General features: G+C 35.4%; 1 protein-coding gene across 3 annotated transcripts in view; it reads left to right on the forward strand.

Annotated features, from left to right (window-relative positions):
• LOC145686460 (uncharacterized) overlaps positions 1 to 6,556 on the forward strand; it is a 191,521-nt gene extending 184,965 nt beyond the window's left edge. For all 3 annotated transcript variants that reach the window (XM_081759782.1, XM_081759784.1, XM_081759783.1), the window contains one exon: positions 5,763 to 6,556. In XM_081759782.1, the coding sequence (XP_081615908.1) occupies positions 5,763 to 5,968 (206 nt within the window). In that variant the 3' untranslated portion in view covers positions 5,969 to 6,556. The remainder of the gene's footprint in view (positions 1 to 5,762) is intronic.
• Positions 6,557 to 11,600: the final 5,044 nt, after the last annotated feature.

The following is an 11,600-nucleotide window of genomic DNA, read 5'->3' on the forward strand; positions in this document are numbered from 1 at the left end:
TATTCCGGAGATCTCACAACATTCATTTTTTTCTAAAATAGTAAAATCCATTTCTTGTGTATAGAGGGTACACTAACTTCCCTAAAACGAATGGATTAAAACCAAATTTGGACAGTTCATTCATATTACAAATACCGAATCCGATCCGTCATACTGTTTCAAAATGGAGGCCGTTTGAAAATTTTCAAATTTTTAATTTTGGATCACACGATAAAAAATAAAGTGATTTCTAATTTTGGTTTTAAAAACTTGGACAGTTATTAAAATGGTATTGAGTATTTTAATTTTCGAGAGGACGCCATTTTGAGTTACCTCATATTGTGAATTTGGTACATTATTGTGTATGTGTTCAATATCACCAAAACCTGTTAAAACAACTTGTTTACGTTTAAAATTTAGGAAACAAAATCCCATATCAAAATACCTTCATTGTGGCCAGCTTGCTGAAGAAAAAAAAAAAGACTATTCGCTTACACACACACGTGTACAATTCTGCAAAGAACGACAAAGGATCCTGAACAAAAGCAATCCCTTCTGTCCATTGTTGATTTATCAGCAAGCGCAACACAGCTATTGCGGATTAGTGTTTTGGCTCTGTGATTACCTCAACATCACAGCGCTGAAAAAATAATAAATTCTTATTTGTTTCACTTATATATTTTTTAAACAACCTATAAACCTAGTGATTCGGGTACTAACGGAGAGCACTCATGAAAAAAAAAAAAAAAAAAAATGCGATATTGAAATATTTTGAAATAGGACATGTCATCGACTTACTTTGCGTAATCCTTCTTTGCGATCGAAAACGAACCGCAAGTTTTACGGGTTATTTACAAATATACCTGGTGCCATTGTTAAAGATCGTAGACTTGTTTCTTCTCATTCCAGGTTCATTATTGTTCAAGCAAGTTTCTTGATCACAAAGAAATGAACGAATTTATTGTTAAATATTTTATAGCAAATTGCCTCATAACTTCATCTGTTGATATGTCTTCAACTTAAGTTGAATATAATATCTATCACACTGTTGCCAGACCGATCAGTTAGAAAAGCAGAAGACTCGAAGATAAAAAAAACAGGAGAAAGCAGTAGACACATAAAGTGGAGGAATTTGAGTGCAAAACCAGTGGAAACAAAAAAAAATGTCATTCTTAATGAGACGGTGGACAAACAAGTAATCCAAAAGTCGTTATTACTTTCATTTCAAATTAAAACAATACATACTAAATATACATTTGAATTTTAATTACTTCAAGATAAGTTTCATAAAGAAAATTTTATTCGACGATTAGGTAATCTTTTGGAGGTAGAAAGACCATCATGCCCTCTTTACATTAATAATGTTTGATACATACGTGTGTGAAGTAAGAAGGAAAAATGTATTATCATGAACCTAGCGATAGTATAGCTATATGATACACTCGCAGCTGATCGTGACATAAGATGACTTTTCGCTGACGATCGTGGAGAGGTGATCTAAGCTACTCTTCCAACTCAAGTCCCAATCTAAAACAACACATACTCGTAAATCTTACAGTAAGTCATAAAGATCGCCAACCATCATACATTTACAAAATGACGTATAGTGTATCCTTGTATTCATATTATATACATCAAACCTCTAGAACTATATGCTCTACGAAGCTTTGTGTATACATACAGAGAATGTTTTTTATGTAAGGAAAAATATGAAAATTCAATATTAATAATAATATATTTCTTTAAATTCTTGAAGTAGAGAAAAATCAGGAGATTGTTCACTTTTCATTTTCTTTCGCAGTAGATCAGTAGAACGTAGAAAAAGCAGGAGATCTCCTGTAAAATCAGTAGCTCTGGCAACTCTGGTCTATCATTGAGTTCAGTCAGTTGCAAGGTGTTTTGTTTGCGTCACCAGTTTTCTGTGCACAAAGGTAGCTAATACATGAACGTTGTTGTGTTGTCGGTTGGCTTGTGATAGTGTGTAGCGTCGTGAATTGAATTCTGTGCTATTAGTAAAAGGTCAAAATGGACAAATTTCTTCAAAAACCTGAAACTTTTCGTTCCGCAGATGATTAACCATCACAGAGACAGAAGATTACAAGATATGATAAATCGTATTTGAGGTTTGGTTTTACGGTACTTGGAAATCAACCGCAGCGTGTGTGTGTGTGTGTGTAATGAATTGTTATATGCTGAAAGTATGAAGCCTTCCAAGGTGTTACAGCACCTGCAATCTAAATATCCTTCGGTGAAAAATAAACCATTCGAATTTTTTCAACGCAAACTCTTAGTACTTGAAAAGCAGAAGTCAACCATTACTCACATAACTAATGTGTCAAAAAGCACTTCAGGCATCATATCAAGTATCTCTGAGAATTGCTAAAAAAGGCAAACCTCATACTATTGCAGAAGATTTGATTCTTCCTTGTGCACATAATATATTGTCAATAATGATAAACCACGAAGATACTTAGAAACTGTCAAAGATTCCATTGTCAAATGATGGATGAAGATTCCATTGTCAAGGCGTATTTCTGATTTGGTCCAAAATGTTCGCGACCAGCTGAAGGAAAAGATCAAAAAGTGAATAATTTTTATTCAACTGGACGAGTTCACAGATGTAACAAATTGTGCTCAGTTTTTGTGTTTCATCCGATTCCAATCGACTGACTTAGGGGAAGAGGATATATCGTTTTGCAAACTCTTGCCTCAACATACAAATGGTGAATCTCTATATGAGGTGTTTCTTGGGGCTACAAGTCCATTTGAAATAGGCTGGGAAAAGTGTATATCAATCTGCAGCGATGGTGCCAAAGCCTTAACTGGTAAGAAGAGTGGGCTTATGGAAAGACTTAAATCATTAAACGTATTATACCAAATGCGAAATGGGTGCATTGTTTGTTACATCGGCAAGATCTAGCTGGAAAAAAAAAAAATGCCCAGTGAACTTCAGGTTCTACATGATGCTGTCAGAATTGTTAATTATGTGAAGATTGGCCATTGCAGTGTCGACTGTTGGAAAAGTTGCGCAAGGAAATGGGTTCCGACCACAAAAAACTATTATTGCCCACCGAAGTAAGATGATTGTCTCGCAGAAAGGTGTTGAATAGATTGTTCGAACTGCGCTCGGAATTGTTACTATTTTTTCAAGAATCCAGTCTCCTACTAATGATTTTTCATCTCTGAAATATGGCTACTTGAACTGGCTTAACTGACCGACATCTTTACTCATCTAAATGACTTAAATTTTACCTTACAAGGGCGGAACAAGACCATTTTATTTGTTCAAGACAGAGTAAATATTTTGCAGAAGAAATCAGAAGTTTGGGCTCTAGAGTCAAAACCCACAATTTTGACAGTTTTCCTCTGACGCAAGACGATTTCACCTGGCGATTATTATTTTGATATGGAAGAGTTTTCCAGTTAATCTGTAAACATCTAGAAGGGCTTCAAAAGCAGATGGTAGAATATATTCCTTACGATGAAAGTGTTGGTTCAAGATGGATATTAAACCCCTTCCTAGAAGAGGCCATCAAAGTAGCTGGTCTAAGCCCACAACTTCTTGACCAACTAATAGAATTATCGTGCGACAAATCCTTGCAGCTGGTTTTCTGTAACGAAGACTTGGACACGTTCTGGCTGAAGAGGAGAGAAGAATATCCTCGTTTGGTATCAGATGCTTTAAAAGTAATAATTTCATTTGCTACATCGGTACCTGTGCGAAAGTGGCTTTCCTTCCATGATAAGCATTAAAACAAATACAAGAAATCGCTTATCAGTTGAAAATTATTTGATAATGTGCGTCACGAAGATTAAAGCGGATATTGCCGCACTAGTGAAATCACACCATGCTCAGGTATTCAATTTTAATTGTATTTCAATATGCACGTTGCGTTTGTATTTTTCTGGTATTTCAATTCTTATTAGTTTCATATAGTGCCTCTATCTTTTAAATTCATTTTTAAACAACTCTGCACCTGTTAAAAATGTCCAATAGATTTTTTTATTGTTATTGTTGTTGTTCTTAACAGTATGTATAAAAATGAAAATATGCCTATCAGAACAATATTCAAAACAATATTTAAAATAATTTCCGGTAAAAGATTCTAATTATATTTATCTCTTCTGCTTATCTTCGCGACCCCCATGAAACCATCTCACGACCCCCGGGTTGAGAAACCCTACTCTCGTGTGATGGTAATTGTATCCCTTACACTCATGACACCTCTCTTCAACAGAAAACGAACTTGTGTGTGTCACTTCAACTCACAGAATGATTGAATGAAGCGAGCTCGGACCAGATGAAGCGAGGCGAACAATGGGCAATAATAATAATAATAATAATAATAATAATAATAATAATAATAATAATAATAATATAGTAGTAACTACAATATCAGCTACACCAATATCAACATCAAGAAATAATAATAACATTAATGTACTAATATTAGTAATAAATATATGATAAGCTAATAAGAAACAGTAAGGTACAGGGGTTTACAGACTTTCTCGAAATACTGTACATAAGAGAGACAGAGATCGTAAGGAAAATTTGTACTAGCGGAACGCTGCCTTCAAGGATTGCTGCATTTAATGAAGGTACGAAAAGTTACATGTCATGCAACGAAATAAAAATTGAATTGGCCAGGCATTTTTCTCAGAATTCATAACTCGGAGGGGTACTGCAGCTGTGAGGGCAGTTGTCAATAGTAAATCTTAAAATATTATCAGGAACGCAAAATTCCTCCTGTCTTTTGAACATTGAGGATATGAGAAGTTATTAGGAGAGTAGGAATATCACTAAACACACAAACAAACAAACAATAAGTTGCACGATAGGGGGATTGGAGAAGTCAGTATTTAAATATGTGCAACCACACCCACGTCACGGGTTCTTTTATGAAGTGGGTATGGTATTTTCTAAAACAATTTACCTTGTACTCCCGCCAACAATGAGTTTCTTAGATGGAGCAATGCTCCCATGAAGACGAAGAACTTCAGAGCCATGCATTTTTGCTCCGATGTAGACGGCGCCAACTGTAATGGTAAAATCAAGGGGCTCCCGATTACCAAACCTTCTTTCTGTTCAAATGTATTTCTTTAAATAAAATAATTACTATCCAGTCGTACCACTAACATCTTCGTAATCTCAAATATTTCCTAATCTGACATTTCATCTCTTCTAAGACGTTTGTTTACAAAATCTAGGTGTCCTAATATTATGAGTTGTACATCTATAATATCAGTGGATGCCATTTTCAAAATATTTGCGTTTACTAATGAACTGATTTACGTTTTAATATATATGTATTTATGGAAGCTTACTCAAAGTTTGAGATATTTGTGGTATGTATTTGGTCCACTATTTCACAATACGCAGGATGGCTTTTGCCTAATCTGATCGGTAGCAATGGTTCCCTAATTAACCAAGCCCCCTAATTTTTGTAATTTTTCTATCCAGAGTTATTTTTTTTCTTAATATTTTTTTATGTGTATTATGAAAGGAACTACCAATCGTTATACTAGATAGAATATTTTCCAGTTCCTTACATTTTTCATAAACTTGTTTATTTATTAATTTATAAATGTATTGTTTCGTTTATAACCTCTGCAACAGAGCAATAACTTGTTCAGATGTATTAGAAATACTTAGTGCCTCTGAGTGATCAGAGTTTCCATTTCCAGTAAAGATTCCATCTTGATTGAAGAATTTAATTGATTTAGCTAATAATATTTATGATACTAATGTATGTATAAGTAATGCTCTGTGTCTTTAACAGATGAACCCGATAGTTTGGAGCAGTTATGTAGAGTAGAAGTGCGAAAGTGGATGAGGAAACAAGTGTCAAAAGAAGTGCCACTAGCGAAAGCATTAGAAAAATTGTTGTTGCCTGAACCCGTAAAACGTTATCTCATGTACCAGGAACGTTGTACGTATAGTCCTCTACGTGCAAATATTGAATTATTTTACTCGGATGATTTTTGAATTAACTCGAGAAATAATAATTTCTGTGAGTGTTGGAAGAAACCGTCCGAAAAGAGACTATTCTTACACCCGTGTCTGTCATTCTTATATTACGACTGTGATAACTTATTTTTTCAATATAAACGAAAGGCTAAAAATTACTTACCACATGAACACGTGTTCGAAACGATAATGCTGGTTCATTGATTGTAATCTACTAATTCCATGCAGATGCTTGTTTGAATCCATGGACATTATACAACCTTTTACTTATTGTGATAATTAGTTGCACACTAAATCAACTATACGTTGATTCGAGAAACTCAGATTAAGGGTTGTAACAACAACAACATTTCTCAAAAAATGTGGTGAACATTTTTCGAGTTGGAAGTATCTGAGCAGGACCAACTAAATACAGTGAATTAACCGGAATCATAAGGCACGTGGAAATGTGATGACTAATTTTTAGTCATTTTAAAAATTTGTAAATGAAAATGAATTAATTAACTATTATTTTGTAATTATTACATCATTCAGAAATATTATGTGACTGAAGTTTAATACAGGTACAAAAGTTTTATGTGAAATAAATTCCCTATCTTATACATAACAAAACAGTCTTTCCTTACTATATATATATATATATATATATACAGTGGCGGATCCAGGATATGATCAAGGGAGGGGCTAAACCATATTTTGCCGTTTTATCCAGTGTAAAGCAGGATTGAAGCCCATTTTATCCAGTGTATATCTGAGCGTCAAGGGGGGGGGGGCTATAGCCCCTATAGCCCTCCCCTTGGATCCGCCACTATATATATATATATATATATATATATATATATATATATATATATATATATATATATATATATGTGTGTGTGTGTGTGTGTGTGTGTTTGTGTGTGTCTGTGAGTAAATTTTTATTCAGTAAACTATTTGAAATTCCTTACCGTTGATCACAAACTGAAGATGGGATTGTTTGTAAGGTTTTAAGTAAATATTGCTTTCAAATATTGTGCTTATTCTTGTGGAAATGGTAGTTTTTCAAGAGTGGGGGAAGCAAGTAGAACAGGTTTTAAATCTGGAAGTATGAAGTGTTTTGGGGACCTTAGTATCCAATCAATTTTGAAATAGAGTATTTAGATTTTAATCACTGGGCAAGTTAAATTTACTGGAACACCACATGAAATCGACCAATATTCGAAACGTAATTTCTACATATTAAAATCTTTCGAACCATTAATGAAAAAAACTTGATCAAACACAGATCTAATCTACATTATATAGAGTAGCAGTGACGATAAACAAATGTAGGGAAATTCCACTTGAAAGAAACTAAGTTGAACCGAGCTCAGAAGCACCCAGCGTGCAAACTGTGAAACACAACCACTGTTGCCGAGCAGAGCCTGTCCTTGTTCTATCTCATCTATGTTTATTCTTTAGACAATGGGTTACTTGCCCATCAAATTTCATTGAGATCCAGCCAATAGTTACCAGGAAATAAAGTACCATGTACACTCATGTCCAAAATGATTGTCGCATATCTATAACAGTCTTCTTGTAAGAATATAATTTGACAATGATTTTGCAGGGTATTTTTAATACTCATACTATGTGTATAATCGGGAAATGTATATTTGTGGTAAATTTCATAGGAAAGGAATTATAAATATGAAAATTAGAATGAGTAAAACAAAATGTTGTTAAATGGACAAGAAAGTTTTATTTTCGTTTTATTGTTCTTATTTTCTGCTCTTTTGACATGAAATTTGCCACATACACGTCTTTGCCGATTATATACATACTAACGTTATAAGAAATAGAGGGCGAATTCCTTATCAAATTATATTCCTACAACACATTTATAGACATGCGACAATAATTTTGGACATAAGTGTACATACATATACGTGGAATGAAACTATAAGTTTCTGTGCCCTCCTTGCTCGTATAGTGGCTAACACGTGGTCCTGGTTTCAATTCCTGGTGGGAGAGCACAAAAAATGTAGGGTTATGGCACTATATATCGAACACTTAAGGGCATTGGTATGAATTGGTATGAATATTTAATCAATATTTTTTGTCGGTGAGGAACAGGCCCCTGTATGAGCTATAAAACTTTAAGGGTCTTATTTATTGGTTGAATCCAGCCCATTAGGCAATTATAATTAACAATTTTGAAGTTCGAGGTACATTTAAATAGCAAAGTTGTATTACTTCTTGTACACTCAACCACAAAAGTATCTCCCCCCTAAGTGCTCAAATTCCATTACTTGGGGTCCAGGTCATTTGCAGTTGTGAGAACGCCTAGACAGATGCAACCCAACTTACACGTAACTTTTCTCGGCACTGACAGCAATTGGTAGCACTGAGTCAAGTCTGTATGCAAGTAAAATTGTGAGTAAATGACGCAAGAAACATTTCTCCATTCAGAGATCAATCTCTCTAGTTCAGACCGTGTTGTCCAATGAACATCATATGTTAATCTCAATATTGTTGTGTATGTAATGTATTATTTCATTATATACTGTAATTCAAAGAAATAAAAACACTGATCACACATAATCAGAAAATGCTTGAAAGTAGACGAAAATATCAAATCTAGAAAAACTGCTAGAAATAAGTTCGTAAATCGCTGTTTCCATTGACAGACCTTCTCTAATTCTCCTTGGGGGCGCGGTGGCTCAGTGCTAGAGCGTTCACTTCCGGTGCTTGGGGTCCCTGGTTCGATCCCATCTCGCGCCGTGTGGGTTTTGTGGTGGACAAACACCGTGCTCGTAAGTTTTCTCGGGGTTCTCTCGTTTCTTCCCACCTTCATTCCACCATTTCATTCATTTCTCATAATCACCGTCTCCTTTTGCCTAACCGGCATAACCGTGGGACGTAAAACAAAGATTTCATTTTTTCCAATTCTCCTTATTCCAACATTTTTTTCCTTCTAGGGAAGAGAAGAACTTGCTTGTCACACTGAGTATGCATTGAAATTGAAATTGAAACAGAAACACTTGAAAAAGTTTCAGCCTGGCCGCGATTCGAGCCCGGGTCTACCGAATAGAAGTTGAGTACACTAACCACTTACCTACCGCGCCACTTAACCTTCCACCAAAACTAATACCTAGTTAAAATAGTTTCATGGAAAAATATAAACAAGATACTCAAACATAACAAAAACAAACAAATATAAATAAGAAAATAAAAGCAACTTGTGTGTGTGTCTTAATGACTTACTCGAGATTTACTTGTTTAACTCAAAAACTAGTTATATAGACGTTGCTCAATTGAAGAAAATATCACGATATGTTTTTCAAGTTGAGCCTAAGTCATCAGTACAGCCGTAACTTGTTGGAAGGCAACTGACCCACCAGAGAAGCTCCCCGCCGTCCGAGGGGGCTCATTTTGAGAAAATTTTCTTCCTCCATATACGATACGAACATGAAATTAGAAATGAAGCATCAAATAGGGTCGCTACATTGCATAAACAAAACAGCACAGAAAAGGTAAAGAAAACAAAAATCAGTAGTGGACCCATTTGAGTAATACTTATTCGTATGGCTTTGAAATTTATCAATAGTGTCTCGTTAAGAATTTTGTCATGTTTGGAATGGGCCCTGGGAGTAACTAACAGACCTTGCCGTGCGGGAGGGCTCCCAGGTTCCTGTGGGCCCATAAAAATTAAGAGAAAATTGGATAGAGGGCCCAATAATTAGAAAAACAACTTTTTCTAGGGGGCCCAAATAAGCTTATTAATGATTGCCCCCCTCTAGAAAAGAATCTAAGTTACGGCGCTGGTCATCGGTTTCAGGGATGGTCACTTTTTACATTACATTTCGTCTTCACCGTAACTTTTAATTTCCAAAGAAAAGACGACAGAAATTATTTTAACATTCTTTGAATTGTATCAACACGTGTAGAAATAGACGGTTCTATGTTTATGTTCCATAACTACTAATTTATTTTCTTATATTCATATGAGGAGTTTGTGGCAAATTGAGCCGGTGGCACTAGCCGAGTGATCTCGGGCGTTCGGGTTCTGATCATGAAGTGTAATCCACTAGGGATTCGAATTCCTCTGAAGAGCAAGGTCGGAATTCTAACTGTCCTCAGTATTTCTGTGTTCGTGTTCCTATAGTGCTTGGCATACGTCGAAGGACATGAGGTGCCAGTGGCGAACAATACTCCGGTTGGGGCGATTTGTTTTTTAAAAAAATTGTGAAAGCAGGAAACTCCCATTGCAGCTACTTGGGTTCAAATCCCGTCGTGGTAATTAGTAATTTTTCTGAATGGGAAGATGTTTATGTAATTGGTATTGTAATTATGTTATTCCTTTATTATTATTATTATTATTACCACAATGGAAATACAAAGTAATATAGTCGAACAAGGTATTCATAGGAACAGAAAAGATATAGAGTATTTCAGATGTTTCTTAGGTTTACACATGAACGCAATATTATTACATTTATGGATTTATAGATAGAATTATCATTTTATGAGATGAAATGGAATATAAATATTTGTTAGCTAGCATAAACAGTAAGCATTTTGTTTCGCCCTTCTTCTAAGTAGAAAGGTGAGGTGACATCTTAAATAGGATCATTCTCGTCACTAGCGATCCTATTATAAGTTCGATCACTAGTTGCAATTTGTGCACAGCTACGAACAATTCCTTGGAACTCATATTTGGGCCATACTACAGCAGTAAGTACGTGTTTAGCCCTTATGTGTGTCATCAATTCTTGTCCAAACACGTTACTTGCCAGACAGTTACGAACGATGGTTAATACAAATGAGGTAATTTTGTGTTGTTGGCATTTCATCTGTAAAAGAAGTCTCAACTCTTAGACCAAGAGAAATTGATAATTTTTCTTGTTGGTATACATCAGAAGTGTCAGTTTTGTATATTTAAAAAATTCCTGAATTGCCACAGCCGGAATCGAACTCTCGCCCCAACATTATGAAACTAACGCTTAAGCCAATATAAGACATCGCTGTTCTGGGAGAAGGAAAAAATTGAGCTGCAGTGAATTCAGTAATTACACACTTTTACGATTCCAGTGTAATAATGGTGAAACTTTCTGATTTCAGTCATAATAAAATAGTAATGTATTGTGCAGAAGGAATAGTTCGGAGAAGTCAACTTTAAATTGACAATTTATATGTACGGAGGCGCTGGCGTATGCTCTCGCCTCGGGCCCTAATTTTTCACGGCACGGCATTGGACAGATACTTATATTGATTAGAATGTGTTTCAGGATACTGGGTTATTTTTCTAAAGTACACTAATTTAACTAACATTCCTTAGTACCTTGTTTCCTATTTTGACGCGTTTTACTCAATTTTACAGTTTTCCACTCTTTAAGAACAGGGACAAAAACACAGAAACATGGAGGATATTAAAAATCACAAACAGTATTCGCGCGTTCTTCCCTTGCCAGAAGTAAAACAATAAAATATGGTTAACATGCAATTCTTGGTCTTCCATTTTCTGTGGTGTCAAATCCAGAGTTGGAGTGGGTCAGTGTGTCAAATGGATCGAGTTTTCTGAGTGGGTCAGTGAGTCAATAGCATGTGACCCACTGCTACGCACCACCCACCGTAACCCACCAGTCACTGTGACGCACTCTGACCCACCAACCCTCTGCTCAGTGCA

The sequence above is a fragment of the Thermobia domestica genome, chromosome 5, assembly GCF_964235325.1.
Source record: "Thermobia domestica chromosome 5, izTheDome1.hap1.1, whole genome shotgun sequence".
Classification (NCBI taxonomy): Eukaryota; Metazoa; Arthropoda; class Insecta; order Zygentoma; family Lepismatidae; genus Thermobia; species Thermobia domestica.